This window comes from Monodelphis domestica, chromosome 3, assembly GCF_027887165.1.
Source record: "Monodelphis domestica isolate mMonDom1 chromosome 3, mMonDom1.pri, whole genome shotgun sequence".
In the NCBI taxonomy this organism is placed as follows: Eukaryota; Metazoa; Chordata; class Mammalia; order Didelphimorphia; family Didelphidae; genus Monodelphis; species Monodelphis domestica.
In genome coordinates this window covers 17,136,849-17,157,439 of record NC_077229.1, presented here as the reverse complement: position 1 = coordinate 17,157,439, position 20,591 = coordinate 17,136,849, and the positions used below count along the sequence as shown (strand labels likewise).

At 49.9% G+C, this 20,591-nt stretch overlaps 1 protein-coding gene across 3 annotated transcripts in view; it reads right to left on the bottom strand.

Annotated features, from left to right (window-relative positions):
- The window catches only part of LOC100029345 (protein HIRA), an 82,678-nt gene extending 62,321 nt beyond the window's left edge, over positions 1–20,357 (bottom strand). For 2 of the 3 annotated variants that reach the window (XM_056821411.1, XM_056821414.1), the window contains exons 1-2: positions 20,095–20,357; positions 14,416–14,569 (exon numbers count right to left, since the gene is read on the bottom strand). In XM_056821411.1, the coding sequence (XP_056677389.1) occupies positions 14,416–14,491 (76 nt within the window). In that variant the 5' untranslated portion in view covers positions 14,492–14,569; positions 20,095–20,357. The remainder of the gene's footprint in view (positions 1–14,415; positions 14,570–20,094) is intronic. The other variant, XM_007490465.3, reaches the window with a different exon arrangement.
- Positions 20,358–20,591: the final 234 nt, after the last annotated feature.

Sequence of the window (20,591 nt, the reverse complement as noted above, 5' to 3'; positions counted from 1 at the left end):
AGGGTCCTTTCTGACTCAACTCAAACGCTGCCTTTTGCCAGTGGCCTGCATGGCCTTCCCAGATGCTAGCGGCCCCCTCTTTAAAGCTACTTCCCAGCTACTTTGATGTGTGGTGTCTCCCTCACTAGAATGTAACAGAGCCTTTAGGAGGTACTTCCAGTGCTTAGCATGGTGCATGAAACATAGTATTGTTTAATAAATACCCATTTTTAAAATGAACAGATAGATAAGATAAGGAGATGTGGCCTAGACAAGGACAGTTTACAGGGTAGACAGATTAGAAACTAGTAGGCTGATGGGCAGCAGAATGGCTGCCTGTCACTGTGAAGTGACACGTCCATGCTTGATGGAGGGACCCAGGGGCCTCTGGGTCAGGGGTGAGACACAGGTGATAAGCTCATCAAACTTGCAAATGAAGCCCCCAAAGCTGGCAGAGCATATCGATTATTTCCTGGGACTTTCCCATAACCACAGGAGGTCATGATTACACTAGTCTTACTTGTACTTTTTAGATGAGAAACCTGGAGCTCCAAGAGATGAAGGGCACTGTCACACAGCGCCAGGAGGCCGGGTGAGACTGGAAACCTAGTCGCTCCTGCCACTCATAAGAAAAGGGGCCACTTTGAATGATGGAATCAAGGCCCAAAGAGATTCTGACAGGCTGTGACATTGGGCTGATCCAAGGCAATGTGATCATTTAACATTTCCAAGGAAATCAGAATGCCAGCAGCCTCTAGAATCAAGGGAAACTTCACAGGGACAAAATTCCCCAAAATGAGCTTGCCTGGCCTCTCCACCTCATTGGTCCTGCTGGGGTATGGAACATGCAGGTAGAGCCTGACAGATCTTAGCCTCCCTTCCCTCCACCCTGGAATCCAAGTAGGTGACCCATCACAGCAGGATTTCAGCACAGAGGATGGAATTTACTAGGGATGAATGCAAAGCTCTGCGCTAGAGCTCATTAACTTTAAAAACATGTTTTGAGGGAGATTCAAAATGAAAACAGTCCTTGCCCTTGAGGAACTCACACAGGGCTTTGGGAAGAAAGAAAGAATATTCGAGTTTAAAGAAAAAGCCAAGAGAACAGACACACATTATTGGGGCAGATTAGAGAGAGTGGGGAAGCCTATCGTCAGGAACTCAGGCCTGGGTTCAGATACTCCATAACTGAGAGGCCTCAGACAAGACACTTAACTTCAGAGCTGCCATTTCTTCAACCACAAAATGGGAATAAATCTCTCCCAGGACTGTTGGGATGATCAAATGATGTATCTGCAATACACTTGGTGTCTAGCACACAGTAGGCATGATATAAATGTTAGTATTGCCGCTGTTCTGTGTCCTGGGCCACTGTCTGATGAATGAAGCCTATAGAGAACCCCATTCAGAATCATGTTTTTAAATAAATAAAATATACAAGATTACCAAGGGAATCCATCCTAGAGACAATTTATAAACTCTGTGTGTGTGTGTGTATGTGTGTGTGTGTGTGTGTGTGTGTGTGTGTGTGTGTGTGTGTGTGTGTGTTTAAAATTCTTACCTTCCATCTTAGAAGTGTTCCAAGGTTTGTTCCAAGGCAAAAAGAGTGGTAAGGGTTAGGCAATGTGGGTTCAGTGACTTGCCCAGGGTCATACACTTAGAAAGTGTCAGAGGCCACATTTGAACCCAGGACCTCCCATCTCTGGGCCTGGCTCTCAATCCACTGAACCACCTAGCAGTCCACTGTATGTGTTTGTATATAGATAAACACATACATGTATACATATATTTGTTTATTTGTTTGTTTGCTTATATTTAAAGTTCACAGACTCCAGGTTAAGAATCTCTGTTCTATATAAAACCTTTCCTAATTATCAAATAAGGTACGTATGGTAAAGTTCTTTGAAAATATTGACTTGCTATACAAATACTAGCTATTTATTATTACCATCACCACTCCTGATTCTCCTTACCTGCTAGTACCGTGCCCTTCCTCCTCCCTTCCCTTGCATTTGTGGGTATGTTTATCCTGTCTATAGTTGCATATATACCTCTGTCTCTCCCATCAGGCGATCAGTTCCTTCGAGATTATGCACGGGGCGTTGGAATTCTAGCTGACGTCCCTTAGAATCTGAAGGTCTAAAAGTTGCTTGGGTCAGTGCCACTGGTCAGTCAGAGCAGGAATTGGCCTGCTGATGGATGGATGGGGGGGGGGGGGGCACTTCCCAGCTGACACCACCTCCTTCCTTCCAAGGAACTGCCACCAGATTCCCAACAGACCACAAAGCAAAATGTCAATTGTGGGGTAGTGGCTATACTCCTTCTACCCTCCCCTCGCCAGGCCGGATCAGTCCCAACTGGCCTCATGCCATGTTATTTCCAGCTGCAAAGGCACTAGACACTGGGCTCAGGAGGAGCATCATATGCTCACCAAAGTACAGCGGATTTGCCTTGATTGAGGAGCTTCCACATTAAAAATTAAGACTGGGCACCAGAAGAGGAGATCATCAAGAACAGTAACTTGAGTTCTTTAGGCCTGGAGGGTCTCAGAAGGCCAGATCGAAGAGCTGAAAGGGCCCTCAGACATTGTCTCACCCAATCACCTTTCTCAGAGGAAACTGAGGACAGAATTTGTGAAAACAGCAGGATTCTACTTCACTTTCCAGACAAGGACAACAAAGCAAAAAAATGGGAAGAAGAAAAGCAGTCCATTCAGTAGAGACTGGTCCTTTCCAAGAACTCCATTTGTCCTCAGATTAATCTCATTAGAGTAAATGCTACTACAAAGCCAGGGTCTATATAACAAAACCATTTCCATGTCTGCGCATGGGGCCCACAGTAACAAAGCCTGGTTGATCTACAATGAATAATTCTGTACAAGGAAGAACTGGGAATCTTTTATCTATGCAGTGCTCTGGACCTGCAAAAAAAAAAGTCAATCCCTGAGGCAGAGATAGAAATTAAATTCCTTTAAGGTAGAGAATCTAGAAAACAAGAAATTTTGAGAAAGAAAGCCCTCAGAGGCCACGTAAGGCTGATTCCTTAATAAGGAAATGGGAGCCATGGAGGGGGAAGTGGCACAAAAGTCAAACAGCCAGTAGGTGGCAAACCAAGGTAGGCCTCTCAATTCCAGGCTCTTTTTTCCCTTAGTTCTGACACACAGTTTAGAATCAGGGAATATTGGGGTTGGAAGGAACTGAGAGGCCTCCTGGTCCAAAATTTACCTGGCAGGGTATCCCAGACACGCAGTCCAGCCATCTTGTGCTGGAATTCCTCCAGGGAGGAGCAGCTCACTGGCTGGCTCCCAGCTGAGTCCTGCCCACTTTCCACAACTCTCTCGGCCCTTTGGGTTGAAATCAACTCCTTGGAACCTTGAGCCTTTTGCCTTCCTGGAGTCTCAGTCCTCTATTCAGAGTTGGCCCAAAGTAGGAGTTTACTAGATTTTGGATGAATGAGAGAAAGTCGGCGGTTCATCTTGGCCCCATGATGAGCTTGGCAGAGCTGCTCAAAGGCTGCCTAGGGTCTCTAATCCCTGGGGCAAGCCATCCTGGCTTGCCTTCCTCTGCAGACAGCCTCTGGAAAAAGCCCGCTCAGCACCAGTCCTGCTGAGGCTGCACACAGCAGCACCCTTCCACGAGACAAGGTAAACACTGCCTTTTCAAGTCCCATGTCTGCCTAGTGGTCTTCTGCTCTGCGGGATGTCTAGTTTTGCCTACAATCAGCCTCCAGTTTACTTACTAGTTTCTTTTAGGGCTGGACTGGAGAATTGACTCCATTTCCTCTGTTCCACGGAGGGGTCCCTCTTAAAAAATCATCACATAATTATTTCCCCGGGTAAACATTTCTCCGGATTGGCTTTCTCCCAATTAGAAAGCACTTGCATTTTGTGTATTTTCTTCCTGTTTTCTTTTTCCTCTAAAGTGAAGCTGTTTCATAATCCAATGGATTCTCTCTACCACCTTTTGGTAATGAGGACCCTCTAAAATAACAGCTCATATTTATAGTGACAGGACAAGGTTCACAGTGTCATTCCATTTTGCAGTTGTGGAAACTGAGGCTCAATGAGATTAAATAACAAGTGGTATGGCACAAAGAACCTGAAGCCAGTCTTTTGCTCACAAGGTCACTCTCAGGGCCCAACCAGACAGGGAGAAATTTCTGATCCTGTTTCCTGTTTCACAGAGATATACTGAGGGAGCTACAGGCTTCATCCTGGTATTTCCTCATCATTAACCCTAACAGACTATAATCTCCTCCATGCCTTTTTAAACCTGGACCAAGTTTGTGTCTGTTCTCTGAGAAATCTTCCCTCACGGGTCTACAAACATGCTGGGACTTTCTTTGTTTCTCCTTATCTCTCACTCTCACCATCTTTAAAAAAAAATCAATTGAGGGGGCAGCTGTGTGACTCAGTGATAGAGCCAGGCCTGGAGATGGGAGGTCCTGGGTTCAGAGCGGACCCCAGATACTTCCTAGCTATGTGACCCTAGACCAGGGGTCCCTAAACTACGGCCCATGGGCCACATGTGGCCCCTTGAGCCCATTTATCCAGCCCCCGTTGCACGTCCAGAAGGGGCACCTCTTTCACTGGTGGTCAGTGTGGCGGTGCCACAAAGCGTGGCATCGCTCACGTACAGTACTACTTCCCGTGACATAATCTTTTGCTTTGGGGTGGCTCCTTGTTCTGACAGTAACTGAACAAGAAGGAGACGCCAGGCAAAAGGATTATGTGGCTGCACAATGGAAGACATCAGCATGGTGAGCGGCGATCTGGGGGAGGGGATTCCATCCTGTGTATCCTGCTGACTGGTATAGTGGTGGTGGGGATGAGCCTGTGCAAGGTGGGACAGCCCATCCCAGACAGAGCTATACAGATTTGTTCATGGGTTTTGTTATAGTCCGGCCCTCCAACAGTCTGAGGGACAGTGAACTGGCCCCTGAGTAAAAAAGTTTGGGAACCCCTGCCCTAGACAAATTACTTCGCTCCAATTGCCCGGCCCTTGTTGCTTTTCAGCCTTGGAACCAATACTTAGTATCAAATCTAAATCAGAAGGTAACAGTTTAAAAATAAAATACAATAAATCTTTATTACCAGGGACAACTCATTAGGTAAGAGAGGGTTATCTTCAGAAATGAAGGTGTCAAGAATTATCACACCAGATGACTCCTGGAAGCAAACTTCTTACAGGAGGGAATAGACCGAAGTGGCCCAGGATGAGAGGCTGGATGGCCAGCAATGTGCATGGATGCAGGGAATAAGCACATTGCTAAGCTCACAGATACAGTGTATGAAAGAAAGTGGATTTTGCACCAGAGCTGGTCTGAGATGGCTCAAACAAAATTTCCCAGGTAAAATGCAAAGGAATCGTCCCTTCCTAATCCACTGTTGGCCCAGCTTGCTATCTTTTACAGGTATCTGATTCAAGTTATGCTACAGACTGCTACATAACCTGTCTGACAGTATGCCCAAAGTCTTTTCTATTCCCTTGGGTTTGTTTGTTTTTCTCCCCAGCAGAGGTATGAGATGAACTCCCCAGTCTTGTTTCTCTGGGAAGGCTAGAATATTTCCAAGGCATTGTCCTACTGCTACAATCATGTCAACGAATAATACAGTAGCAAAACACAAAATCACAGAGTAAAAAAAGCAATAACCTTGTTACACAGCTAGAAAGGATCTGCCCTGGACTCCTCTAGTCCTTGCTCAAGAAACAAAGCATAAATAACTAATATAAAAAATATGGTGGGGCAAGAGGAAACTAGTCAATACGTGCTTCTGGGAAAATTGGCAAGTTTGACAAAAAAAAAAAAGGTTTATACTAGCATATTGTACCATATACTTCAATAAGCTCCCATAAGATATTTAAATACAAAAGATCACACCATTAAGATTTTTGAGAATGGACGGAAAGTACCCTTTATAACTAGGGGAAAAAAATCTTAGGCAAATAAGAGATAGACACAATCAAAGAGGATAAAACAAATAATTTCTATTTCATAAAAATAAAAAGCTTTGTGTTTCCAGTGAATAATGTTTGGAAATGACCAAATAAAATAATGTTCAAAATTAAAAAAATAAAAAGCTTTGAAGGAAAAAATCAATGCAACTAGAATTGTAAGAAAAATGGTCAAGTGGGAGTTTTTTTACATCAAATATCTGATGAAAGTTTGATATCCAAGATTTACAGGAAGGGAATTGACACAAATATTAACCACAAAAAATTATTCCAATTGATAAGCAGTCAAAGCATATCAACAATTTTTAAAAGAATGCCTATCCTAATAAGAAAAATGCAAATCTGAAAATGGGAAACTCAAGTTACATATCACACTAATCAAGTTGGCAAAGATGATAAAAGCAAATCTTCAAACAATTCCATAGAGTAATTAGTGTATTATAATCATTTTTTGCAGTAAGGAAACAGGTTAAAAGCTGTAACTTGCCACAAAGTCACACAGCAAATGACAGAATTAGAATTTGAATTCAAGTCTTTGGATTGCAATAAATTCTGAATTTGGCATGTAAGGCACAGGTGATCACGTAAGACAAAACAAACAACTAAACTGCTTTAAAAGTTTTGGAATGAACAAAACCAATGAAGCTAGAATTAGAAGGGAAGTAATTAACTAAGGAAAATATTTGCAGTAAATATCTGATAGAGGTCCCACATCCAAGAATATTAAAAATTGATGCATACATAAATATAACAAGAGCCATTCTCTAACAGAGAGTGGTCAGGGATATAAACAGGCAGTTTCAAAAGAAGCTACTAAAGTATTAGTGCCAGCTGAAAACAACCAACCAAAGACAACTTCAAAGCTTAAGAGAAGTGCAAACTGGCACAATCCTGAGCGAGGCTTCACCTCTCCCACCTGTCAAAGATGTCAAGAAGATGCTAACGTTAGAGGAGCTTTCTGGCAAACTAAGAGTTTGGTAGTCCAACCATTCTGGAAAACCATTTGGAGTTCTGGAAGTTAAAGTCGATAAACTATTCATTGCTTTTGATCCAATGGTCCCCACTCCTGGACATCTGGCCTAAGGAGATTACAAGGTCGAACACATCTTCAAATATTCAAAGCGGCTCTTTTTATGGTCTCAAAATAGAAGAAACAAAGTGGGTGCATCCCCATGACCTGAGGAGTGGCTGAACAATAGGGGTACATGAATGAATATGAAGACTATCGCTCCCCTGAGAGAAACAGCAAGCAGGCATGCATTGGAACATAGGAACCTCATATGGTGGGAAGGAAGTGAAGGCTGAAGAATATCAACAGTGCCTACTGGAAGGTGATCCATAGAAGGCCCCTCGGAAATAGAACCAGAGTGATGCCAATGTTGGATGGGGCTGGGGAGGGGCAATGATGAAACGTCTGCCCTCTGATGGGACAGAAAAGAGGTCCAGTGAAAGCATACCACATGGGAAGATCAGGCTTTGTCTCAATCTTCCCAAAGGCATGATTTTGCTGCCCCAGAAATGACAGTAAGGAAGTCAAATAAGGGCCAAGCATCACAAAGGCCCAAAAGAATACATCCTGACCCTTATGTGTATCCTCTTAAGGATGGAGATGAGGAAGAAGAATACAGTGTGATGAGATGGTGCCCACTGGGGCCAAGAAGGCTCCAGGGGCACAGCCACACAAACTGTGCCTAATTAGAGCCAAGTAGGAGAGTGACTGCTTTGCAGGTATGGAGATCAGGAAGACTTCGGCAGCTTCAGGCTGCATCTCTGGATGTCCCCAGGGGCCCCCAGGCAGCTGTCCAAGTGGAGCTGCTCTTTCAGGGCTTCCCACACCAACTCACTGGAGCCACTGGAGTCCAAAACAGCCATTTTTATAGACAGCGTCTCAATGAGAAACTCTCTCAAATTTAAGAATTGAGAGACTCTGCAATATGTAGGAAGTGGAGCCCGAAGAACAAGATAGCCAGAAGACTCTGTGATGCTCTCTCAGAGATATTTCCCTTCAGCAAAAGTTCCAGGAGCACACACTACTATCACTTGAGGGGAAAAAGATCCACTATCAGTGCTGCGGCAAACTTCTGGCCTACAGTCAAGTACAGATCCCACGTGAGGTGGTACTTTGTTCTTAACAATTCAAGTTTGGTTTCAGAAAGAGAATCATATTCAGAGCTTCTGCTCAATGAGGCCTCAATAGAATCAAGAACTAAGTACTACAAATTCCAAAAAGAAAGCAAGTCCTTGACCTCAAGGAGCCTAGAATGGAATGAGTAAAGACAACACACCAACAGAAGGTAAGGGGCAGGAAGTGTCAGCAGAGACCTGATGGGAACTGCACAGCTAGCTGGACATTCTTAGTGCTCACTCAAAGAAGTCTGGGCAAGGAGTCTAGCACTCCACCTCCTAGCGAGCCGGCCAATCTTAGGGATGGAATCAATCTTAAGGACAATGAAATCACAGGGGCTAAGCTTTACCTTAGGGGGAAACTAAGCAGGCCCAGCTGATGGAAAATGAGGAAATGACTTGCTCTGCCTTAGATGTTATTAGTGACTGAGCTAGAGCCTGAGTTCAGGTGTTCTGAGCCCAAGCTTGGAGCACTTCCCCTCATACCTGCCAGGTTTTGGAAACTTCCCCACCTTCCTTCCACAAAAAAAAAAAGGAATTAATGCTATAAAACATGATCCATTTAGCACATAATATAGGAAAGTACTAGAACAGTTGGTGAGCAAGCCTGTTTAAAAACAGTAAGAACTATGACATTGTCAGGGGCGCAAAAAGGAGGCAGGTCTCTCAGGTAAGGAGCGTGAAGGATACAAACAGATGGCCAGCCCAAGGGCTGCACTGGTGTCCATCAAATATTTAAGGCTCTAACAAGAAGGCATCAGGCCTCTCAGGGAGATGAAGGGGCCGGGAATATCATGAGAAGGGGAAGCACCCACATTTATGACACCACGACGGAGGGAGACACACAGAAGTAAAGCTAAGACATGATTAGAGGGACCCTCTCACTGGGTAGAATCCCTGCCTACTTTGCCCCTTTAACCCTATCCTTCAGGCAGGCAGTCACCACCTACAATCATGGCCTCTCTCTCTCTGGCTCCTTCCCTTCAGGTCTAAAACAATAAAGCTCAGGTCTCCCCCATCATTAAAAGAAAGCCACCTTTCCTTTAGCCAGCCATCCCCTCAAGTTATTCAACAGAGTCATCTCCTCTCTCACTCTCTTCTCGGTGCCCAGGAGCTCGACCCCTCCACGGACTAGAACTGCTCTCAGGTTAACCATGGTCAATGTGCGGTGAACTCCAGGTGCTTTTCTTTCTTTCTCTGCCCTGATTTGTGATTTCATTGGAAAAGAGAAACACTGGTAAGGAGATCCCCACCTCTACCAATAGAGACTGCCATCTGCTGTGTACAACTGATCACCCTTGGGAGCCCCTGGGGTGATTTGCCCAGGATCCCACAGCCAGGACGGTCAGAGACAAGACTTGAATCCAAGACTGCCCTCTGAATGTCTCTCTCAATCTAATTTGTCCCTTTTCAGTCTCATTCTACTCAACCCCTTAACACGTTCTGACTGCCAACCCCCCCCCCATCCACCATGTTCTTTCTCCACTGTTGGTTTCCATGCTCCTGCTGCCATCTAGTTTTTCTGAGCCTTTCATCTCCTTTGCTAGCCAGATCTCGCCTTGCCTTTCAGTGTCGATGGCCCCCAAGGCGGGCCTGGCCCTTCTTCCCTTCTCTCTTGCTGATTTCAGCTGTTCTCATAGGTTCATTCTTCTTTTTCCTCCAGACTTATATCTCTCGTGAACAGCCAGGCCCACAAGCCCCACCTGTCCACTGGCCATCTCAAACTGACCAGAAGGAACTCCTCATCTTTTCTCCTAAATGGACCCTGCCTCACCCCGATTCCCTATTTCTACTGCGAGCATCACCATTCTTCCCACTCTCAAGGGGCAAAGCTCACTTCTCATTCATTTTGAATTGTAAAGTCCCATAATTTCTCCAGTCACCATAACTCACGCAAGTTCAGGCCTTCGTTACCTCTTGCCTAGACTATTTCAGAGGACGTCTAACTCACCCTGCCTGGCTGGTACAAAGGAAATGTTTAATAAATGCCTACTTATGTGCAGAGCCTTTGGCCCAAGGAGAACACTGCTAATGAAAAGGAAAGGATACAGAAAAAAAGACCTAGATGGACAAAAGGTTTCTAGTAGCTCTTTCTGGGGTAGCAAAGATCTGGAAACTGAGGAAATGTCCATTAGCTGGAGAATGATTGAACAAATCATAGCCGAGGCCCGTGTTAGCAAAGACGTGGCGCGCATGCCCCAGGTGCTCCCCTCCCCCTCTCCACCACACAAGGTTCACATTGCCCCGCCCCTCCACCCAGCAGCCCAACAGGAGCACATCTTCCCACCGATATCTGGGGCAATTTGGGGAGCTCACAGGCAGCTTGAAGGTGCAGTTTGGGCACACGGTCTCTAACGGTTCACCAATGCTGGCCTATGCTGTAAGAAGTGATGAAGGGGATGGTTTCAGAGAACCAGGAAACAGTCTATTAGGTAATTACAACACTGTAAAGCCAAACAACTCAGAAAGCCATAAGAATTCTGATTAATGCAATAACTGACCCCAATTCCAGGCCTCAGGCCTGGATAAAACCTGCTTTCCACCTCCTGACTCTGGAAACAGACTGACACATACAGGGATCAGTTTTGTCTGACTAGGCATGTCTGTAATAGGGGGTTTGTTTTTCTTTTTTTTTTCCAGTTGGAGGGGCAGGAAAAGGGTTGGGAGAGAGAAAAGACAGGTTTTGTTCATCAAAAAATTTTCATTAAAAAAATGGAAAAAATTCCATTTTCAAGAAAACAGCTCTAATAACTAAAGGGTTTTATCCCAGAAATATCAACATGGCAAACCTTCACAATAACACTCACTTGTAAATAGCAGCACCTATCTGCTGCTAAAAACCTAGCCAAGGAAAAGAGGATTCTAGGCTTGCCAATTCTGAGTCAGAAGGGAGCTTAGACACTGCCAAGTCTGACACACTCAATTTCTGGGTGAGAAACTGAGGCCAAGAGAGGGGCTATGGCATGCTGAAAGTCAAACAGTGCTGCCATCTGAACCGAGGCTGACCTGACTTAGGTCTGGCACTCAATGCATTCTGGCATGTACTGAAAAAAACAAAACAAACCCATTCTCCTAACTTAAGTGCAATACTGGGATCCCAGAATCCCACTGTTTATTAAACCAGTCCTGCTGCTTATAGAGAGCAGAGAAACCTAGCAGCCCAATGGAATACAAAATTCTCTAAGCCTCAGTTTTACTGTCAGGGAACATGGAGATGATGATACTTGCATCACTCTGCTCTCCCTCCCTTTCTTCCTCTCCCCCCCTTCCCCACCCCTGAATCATCTCCTCTTGTAGAGCTGCTATGAAAAGAAATGAAACTTTTAAGTTTCACGTGATAATACATGTATAACCCTAACTGAATTGCTTGTCAGCTTTGGGAGGGATAAAGAAAAGAGAAAGGGAGACGACCTCGATCATATAACTTCAGAAAACTTGTGTGGAAATTTGTTATTATGTGTAATTGGTAAAAAAAAAAGTCAATTAAATTTAAAAAAGAAGAAATGAGATTTTTAAAGCCTATGAAACCCTCTGGAACCTCAAAGCATTACATAAATACACTCTTCAAACAGTGCCATTAGTTCAACTTCAAATCCACAAACATTTCCTAAGCATCTGTGTTTAGAAGCAGCATGAGTCAGGTGAACAAGGCACAGGAAGCACTGGGTTCCAATCCAGCCTCAGACACTACCAGCTATATAGGGTCCTGGCTAGGTGATGTGGCTGCTTCTCAGCTCAGATTCTTCATTCAAATGAGGAATAGGGCTTAATGACCTCTCCAGCTACTTCCAGCCCTAAATCTGATTCGATGTGCAAAGAGCTACTCTAGGTTATTTGGAGATAAAGACAAAATGCAAAGCCATCCCTGCTTGCACTCTATCTGGGGCAGCAGATACAAGAGGTAAACAGCTAAGAAATGTCTGAGCAGGCTGAGCCCCCCGACCGTCACAGCCCAGGAAAGGTTTCCAAGAACCAAAGCCTCAAAGAAGTGTAGAGCTTCTACCTCCAAGTGAGGCCCCGCGCAGCTTGCTGCAGGCGGGGAATCGACCTGTGCAAAGGCAGAGCTAGGAGGGGGAATGTCATAACCAGCCGGAGGAGAGCAAGTAGGCCCATTTGGCTGGAGCGTCTAGTACACAAAGGAGAGTAGTGTCAAATCAAGAGAGGCCCTAGAGTGGGAGGCAGCTTTAGATGTCAGGCTACACCACTTGGATTGGGGGTTCGGGTCACTGGGAGCCAGTGCAGATTTCGGAGCAGGAGAGTATAAAGGATGCCTGTGTCTCAGGAAGGTACCACTAAATCTTGGCATGCAGGCTCACTAGTAGCCATTTTTGTTGAGGACCAGAACGCAGAAAGGATGCTCACCAAATTCCCCATCACCTTCTGGGCTTGAGGTCCCTGGCTTCCTTGTCAAACCCCACACCACCTTCCTCCCTACTAGTCACATACTACACAATGAAGCGGGATGGGAAAGAATCCAAGCTACCCCCTCTCACTGGGGCACAGCTCACCTCAATGGTTCCACTAAGCAATTCCCCTGGCTCCCTCTCCCTCCGCCTTTCAGCTGAGGACTCACCCCACCCACGAAGAAGTCATCCCCTCCTATCTCCTCTGTCCCCCATGAAGGGGTGGTCCTTCCCCTTGCCCTGACCTCATTCGATGCCACCTTCTCCAGAAGGCTGTCCTCAGCACCTCCGCGTCCTCCTACCCTCCTCACGTATCTTCTATCTCACCCTGCCTACTGGCTCCAAACATGAGCACGAGCCCTCCATCCAAAACAAAGCTTCATTAGTAGGGAAGCCCCCTCTGGTGCTCCCTGTGGGGCAGGTTTTCTAAAACGCTCTCCCTCCTAATGCCTCTGCGGGCACTGCCTTCGATCCTATCAGCCCACTGAAAAGGCCCTCTCCAGTGACCCAGCACCTCCTACACTGCCCCAATCCAAGGGCCTTCCTTCTTGCTCTCTGCAGCCTGTGACACTAGCAATCCCAGCCTTCTGGACAGCAGCATCTCCTCCGGCGAGGCCTGGCTGACCTCCCCCAGAAGCAGGACAGAACGGCGCGACAGCTCCAACTCCCAACCAGGGACTGAAAAGACCCGAGCACGGGAAGGGCCCTTGCAGGATGGTATGCAGGAAGGATAAGGCAAGTTCAGGAGCAGGAAGAAAGGCCGTGCAAATGAACAACGGGGCAAGCAGGCCGAGTTCGAGTGAGCCTGAATGGCAGGCCAAGGAGTTCAGGCTTGCTGCGCAGGGGTCATGATGGTCCCACAGCCACTACGGATCACACAAAGGAGACCCGGGAGGGCGCAAGCACTGGGAAGCTGAGGACTACGTCACAAGTACTCCTTTCCTCAGAGTGGTGGCACAGAAAGTCAAGGGTGTCAGAACTGAAGGCAGCCTAAGGCAGGGTTAGGGTTAGCTGTCACTCAGACGACAGACGAGGAAACCGAAGCTCAGAGAGGGGACGTGACTTGCCCCAAATCCCACAGCCAGGAAGCTCCATCGATAAGACTCGGGACTTGGAATAGCTCCAAATGCCTTCCCTACTTCAGAGGTCCTGGCTGTGGAGGGGGGCTGGCAATCTTTCCCCAGAACTTGGGTCTACCCTAGAAGTCCTCCAAAAAAGCACCCTTGCCACTCCAGGCCCCCAACCCCCAAATCAAACCAAGGCCTCAGCATTTTCTCCTGGACCTCTCCCTCTTTGGGAAGCAGCAGCCTGTGCTGAGAAGAAGACGGGCTGCTGGAAACAGTCTGCAGCAAAATGGGGTGCAGTGAAAAAGGAATCCAATTTTGGAGTCAGAAGATGAGAGCCCTGGTCTATGTCCTGCCCTTCCTACGGCAGGATGATGAGTAAGTCCCACCTCTCCTCCCACTGGGCTTCCACTTCCCAATTTGTTCAAAGAAGAGGCAGAAAGGGGCAGCTAGGTAGCCCTGTGGATAGAGAGAGCCAAGCTTAGGTACAAATCTGGCCTTAGACACTTCCCAGCTGTGTGGCCCTGGGCAAGTCACTTAACCCCCATTGCCCAGCCTTAATTTTCTGCCTTGGAATCAATACACAGTATCGATTCTGAGACAGAAGGTGAGGGATATAAAACAACAGAAGAGGCTGTGTACACATATGTATTTTTTTTGGACATGGTCAATACAGAAGCTTGTTTTGCCTGATTACACGTACTTTTAACAAGGGTTTTCGCTTTCTTACTATATTAGGAGGAAAGGGTTAGCAGGGGGACAAGGCAGATTTTTGCTTAATTTTTCAAAAATAGTGGACTTGGACTAAATGGACTCAACAGCGGAATCTCAAAATGACGGATTTCCCGGACTTGTCACAAGGCCCTATCTGTGAAAGCCAAAGGCCTCTACCTCCTTCCAGCCCAGGCGAGGCTTCCAGAAGGGCTTGGCCACATGTGGCATCCCCCACATCCACTTGGCATTTCATCGCCTGCAGTCACTCTGTCATTTGGGGTTTGGTCTCCATTGTTGCTGCTGCCCAAGCCTCTGGGTTTTCTCAATGGAACTGAAAACAAAAGGGATCGATTATAAAGAAGTCGGCCAATTCTCAGCAGATTCAGTCTGTCTACACGTCTCTCTTGGGCCACTGGCTGATTTTACTAATGGTTCCCGGTCAGCATTTGCAATGGATAAAGGAGCACGTCCAAAGAGATTTACTGACTCGACCAAGAGCCTCCTAGGGCTTTTCTCTGCTCTTTGCTTCTGAAGGGCTTCTTACAATACTTGTACTGGGTGGCCTAGGAACTCCAAAGAAATTGAGAGGCTGGGAAGAAGTGTCAAACCTGGGACCACCCAGGAACCCGCTGATCCCAGTAGGCCTGAACCAAGAAATACATGTAGCGAGCCAGGAGCACGGCAGATAGTGCCCGATCTAGTCATGAGTTTACATCTGGCCTCAGACACTAACTAGCTTTGTGACCTTGGGCAAGTCCCTTAACCCCGTTTGCCTCAGCTTCCTCATCTATCAAATGAGCTGGAAAAGAACATGACAAACGACTCCAGCATCTTTACCAAGGACAACTGAAATGGGTTACAAGAAGTCAGACACAACGGAACAACAAGAAATACCTACCGGTGGTGGCTCCTCTAGCCACAAGTAGCAGCCCTCCCTCCATGTTCCCTTCATACTTAATTCTTCTCTTAAAATGAAATGATCTTTTTGACTTCTGGAATTCTAAGTCTGCTCTTTGGAAATATCCCAACCCATCAGACTCACTCAAGACCTTTCCCCAGCCTGGGGCAGGAGTTAAAGCACATAGGACGCCTCTCAGTTGTCTAAAAGTGAACAGCTACACCCAGATTTTCCTAAGCCCTCTTCCAGGATCCATTCCTGAGCTATCAGGAGACTTAGGAACCCAACCAAGCCACTCAGCAAGTCTCTTCGAGCCCTTCTATGGGATGATCCACCATCCCTGCCCTCTAGGAGGCCAAAACATGAAAACTCTAGCAACAACTGAAGGCTGAAATACTGCTGAGAAGCCCTGTCTGACCTTGAACGGGAGGAAGAAAAGGGGGCTTTCGTGCCTTCACATCTTTGTAAGATCAACCTTCTGCTGGCCCTGCTGGATCGTGGCAAGACGTGCGCGGTGACAGTCTACAAAAATCCCGAAATGAATTTATCACGCAGAAGGTGGTGGCAGGCACGTGGTGGGGGCGAGCTGGCTGAACACAGACGTGAGGAATTTGGAGACTAGGATCACCAGATGTCATCAAAGAACCACACGACAAGAAGAAGACGGCCAGGGCCAGATCCCAGTGGACAGCCACAGAGAGAGTGAGGAAGCCTCCCGGAACACTGGGGACAATTCCTTTGGGCAGGATAGGAAACAGAACTTGCCAACGTGGGTGGCCAGGGATGGGTTGTGATCGGAGGGTTGGGAGGCAATCTCCATGACTATTTGAAAAGAATGGTTCCGAGACCAATGAAGATGGCAGAGTAGCAAGAAGGAGGATAGCCTGCCTCATCCAGAAAGATCAAGAAAATGCAGCAGGCCACGCCTGATCAAGGTAATCCAGGGAAAAATCCAAGCCAGGCCAGTGTAAGGAAATAGGGAGGTTGGTGGAAACTGGGGTTAGGAGCCGAAAGAGGAGGGCCTGCCTGCCTACAGCTGGCTCAGAGGGGTCCGACACCGGTCAAGGAGCAGGAACTAGTGCCAAGCGGCAGTTGGGTCACCCACTCTCCAGTGAGGGGGCCCGGAGGGAATCAGTACCTAGGAGGGGGGTCACCGGTCCTTGACCCTCTCAGAGCCAACTCCCAGCTAAATCTGAAGCCAGCAGCCCATAGGTGTGAACCTGGAGTTCTCCTGGAGTCCAGACCAAGGACAAGCCCACAGCTAGGTTGCTCAGGCCCAAAGCCAGGTCAGGAATTTGTAGAGCTCAGACCAGGAGGGCAGTGTTCAGCCCTGGCCTGGGCGCGCTGAACGCAGGCAGGCCCCCAGGCTCAGCTGTCCCTGAGCCCATGGAATAACACCACACTCGATACCCTGGAGCAAGCAGCAGCTTCAATCCAAGAGGACACACACGGACCGTGGGTGGTGTAGTCACTCCCCCTGGAAGTACCTGCAGGGCCTGGCTCTAACAGGACCAAGTATGAAGTCAGTCCTCTCTCTGCCAGCCATCTTCTCTTCCGGCTTTCTGGATGCTACCTAGCACCATCAGCGCCCCTTGACACACACAACCCTTCTCCTGGTTTGGGATGCCCTTCGCCATTGCCCACACTGAATCCTGGTGACGACTCCCAAGAGAACGCGTGCCCACGCGTTGTGAGCTTACAAATCTGGAGCACGCACTCGCTTGGAGCTACAGGTCAGAGACACGGAAAGATGGCGGGCCTCTCTATCCCTCCTGCCATGGGCACCCTGTAAGGCACAGGGATCGTGCCAGCCCTGATGGGAGAGGAGCTTGGACCCACTGCTTCTGGCAGCCATTCAAAGACACAGTGACTAGGCTGGGTCTTTCTGCAGGACATTTTGGCAGTGCTTTAGTGGCTGCTCAAGTCACAAAGGGACACTCGGGAGTAACTACAAACTCCTCTTCAGCCTGGCCTGGCTTCAAAGGGCCTCCACAACCCAACTTCATGCTCCTTCCCTTTCCAACTTTATTTATGGGACTCTCACAGCCCAAACTAGACCCTCTGCCCACCTCTCAGAATCCTATCCTTAGCCAAAGACCAGCTCGGAGGCCACCTCCTCCAAGAAGCCCGTTCCTGATCTCTGCCACTCTCCTTCCTCAAGTGCCTTGCAAGGGGCCACACGGTACCACTCCTCCTTGAGGACAGACACTCTTTTAGTCCGGCCTGTAGCTCCAGCTTGCACACAGTAGGCACTGAATAAACACTTGCTGGATTGCACTGGCATATTCCCTTTCCATGCCTATGCTCAACGGCTAGTCCTTAAACACAGGCCATCCACACTTTTCTGAGCTGCTGGGATGCTCCAAATTTCCTGGGTGGAACCTGAACTATAAAGAAAACAAACAGTACAGAGGAGAGAACACTGGGCTTAAGAGAAGGTACAGCACAAGACTCTCAGAAGGCCTGTAACTGGGAAGAAAAAGCTCCATCTTGGAGCCTTGGTTTCCTCATCTGCAAATACTAGAAGCACTCTAGTGCCCAACTCATAAAGCAAGCAACTGGGAAGATCCCAGGAGACGATGCCAGAGACTGCTGTGTAAGTACTAGGTGGCCTTGGTTACTGCTACTTGGGGGAGGGAGGGCAGACAAAACAGCAACAGGTACAAGAGGGAGGGAGGGAGGGAGGGAGGAAGGAAGGAAGGAAGGAAGGAAGGAAGGAAGGAAGGGAGGGAGGGAGGAAGGAAGGGAGGAAGGAAGGGAGGGAGGAAGGGAGGGAGGGAGGGAGGGAGGGAGGGAGGGAGGGAGGGAGGGAGGGAGGGAGGAAGGGAGGAAGGAAGGAAGGAAGGAAGGAAGGAAGGAAGGAAGGAAGGAAGGAAGGAAGGAAGGAAGGAAGGAAGGAAGGAAGGAAGGAAGGAAGGAAGGAAGGAAGGAAGGAAGGAAGGAAGGAAGGAAGGAAGGAAGGAAAAGAGGGAGAGAGGGAGGAAGGGTGGAAGGGAAGAAGGGAGGAGGATTTTTAAAGTGCTTACTATGTGACCTGAGAGGTAGGTACTAGTATTATCCTCATTTTACAGTTCAAGAAACCGAGGCAGATGTCGGTCAAGTGACTCTCCCTGGGTCACACAGCGTCCAAGGCCAGCTTTGAACTCAGATTTAATAGCTCCAGCAGGCTATAGCATTCAGAAAGCAAATCCGTTTCTAAGGAGGTGTCTGTGTCTCCCTGAGGTACTTCCTTCTCCTAAGCCCAGTTCACTTGGCTAACTGCAGGGAGTCACTGAAATTCAGGGAGAGCATCCACTGCAACAGAAGCAATAAGATGGAGATGGGAGGAGGCCTCCCTTTGGGGCTCAGGCTTCCCTCAGAGACTCACTGCTTGTGTAAGATGGAACTCGGTTCTAGGCTGCGTCTTCGGGAGCATGGAAAACCAGGCCTAATTCCAATCCGTCCTGGCGAAGGGTGCAGGAAACCCTCAGCCCCGGTGACAGCCCGGGACAAGCTACAGCTGTGCCAGCACAAGTCACAGGAGCAGACGCCTTCGGGCCCTAAGGGTGAGGAGGCTGAGAGCCCGGATGGCAAGTGGCAGGCCCATAAACAGCCAAGCACAAGAAGGGATTTGCACCCAGGACCTGTCCTAGGTCTCTCTGACTCCCCAGGCACACCAGAGCTGGTGGACAATGGTCTATCACAAAGCAGCCAATGGGTGGGAATGCCAGGCCACCCAGGGGCCATGGGGGGGGCCCAAAGAAGGGGAGTTGTAGGTGGAGAAGCCCCCGAGGGTCCCCAGCTGCCTCCCAGGACAGAGGAGGCCTGGGCCGGGCATCAAGCAACCCAAATCCAAGCCTCAGCCCCCACAGAGGCCTCAGTCCAAGCTCTGGGGATGAATGAGGAAGCACCAACTAGCCACTTCCATTCAGGCATTCTCGGCTCTGGTGGAGAAGGGCCACCCCACACCAGAAGCACTGTGCTTACATGACCTTGCCACAAAGGCTGACCCGTCTGCCAGTGGATGTCTTTGGTCGGGTCCCTTCCCCTCTGGGGGCCTCAGTTTCTTCATCTGTAAAATGAGAGGCCTTTCCAGCTCCAGGCCCCAAGGTGGTACCCAAGGGGCAGTCCAAGTCCTGAATGGGCCATTTTACAGATGACAAGGCCGAGGCTTGGAGGGAAGACTGGCTCAAGGTCACCCGGCCATAAGCAGAGCTTGGAGTCCGAAGCTGCGAGGGGCTCAAAGTGCACGCTTGGGCTGAGCGGTCTGGGCAGCCTCCCGGAGGAGGCCCCGCGCTGGCCCGGGCCCACGGGAAGGCTTTGTTCTGGGTCCGGATCAGCCCCGGGTCCAAATCCATTTTCCAGAGTGACAGAGGCTCTAGGATGGGCCGGAGCAAGAACAATGGGCGGCCGCCCGGGTACTCGCGAAGTGTGGAGAGTTGCCGGCCTCCGACAAGGCTGGGGGGTTGGGGAGCCTCCCCCGGGGCACGGCAACAAAAGCCGGGGAGCTCCTGGGAGGCTGCCCGGCTCCGCTCACTCCACAGCCCGAGGCACGAGAGGAGCGCCAGACTGGAGCGCGCGGAGGGCGTCCCTTCCCCCAGGGGGCGCTCTGAGCCGGGGCTCCCCGGGCCCCCCAAAGGGAGGCCGGCTCCCGGGGGTCCCGCTGCGGGGGGACGGTGGCCACATGGCTTCTAGCCGGGTGCCGCAAGTACGCTCCTCCGCTGTCCGGCCGCGGGGCCCCGGCGCGCCGGGCAGAGATGAGGGTCCGCGTGCGGGGACCGGGCTGCCTTGGGGCCGTCCAACCGTCCCGGGCTGAGCAGCCCAGGAGCCCGGTCCCGGCGGCAGCGGCGCCTTTTTCAAACGGCCTCGCTTCCCGCCTCCGGGCCGAGCCGGACCGGGCCCCCCTCCCCGCGCGCTGTCACCGCCCGCTCGCCCGCACTCACCCGCCCGCTCACTCGCTCCCCCTCCCGCCCGCTCACCATTGTGGTTGACCCAGGTCGGCTTCAGGAGCTTCATTGTTCGGCCGCGGGGCTGGGGCCGGGCCGGGTCCGAGGCCTCCGAGGCCGCCTGCCTGCTGCCTGCTGCCGCCGAGGCGGGGCCGGCCGGGCGGGCGGGCGGGCGCTCAGCGGCCCGGGGCCATGGAGCCCGCGGGGCCCGAGCCCGAGGCCGCCTCCGAGGCCGAGCAGCCGCCGAGGCCCAGGCCCAGGCCCAGGCCTCGCCTGCCTCCTTCCCGCCGCCGAGGCCGAGGCCGCCGCGCCCGCCGCGCCCGCGCCCGCGCGCCCGAGGCCGCCGCCGCCGCCGCCGCCTCCGCCCTCAGCAGCAGCCGCCGCCGCAGCAGCAGCAGCCGCCGCCGCGGCCGCGCGCCATGCCGCTCGCGCCCCCGCGCCGTGCCCGCGCCCGCGCTCCCGCCGCCGCCACCGCCACCGCCGCTGCCGCCTCGGGCAGCATCCCCCGGCGCCCGCCCGCCCGCTGGCCG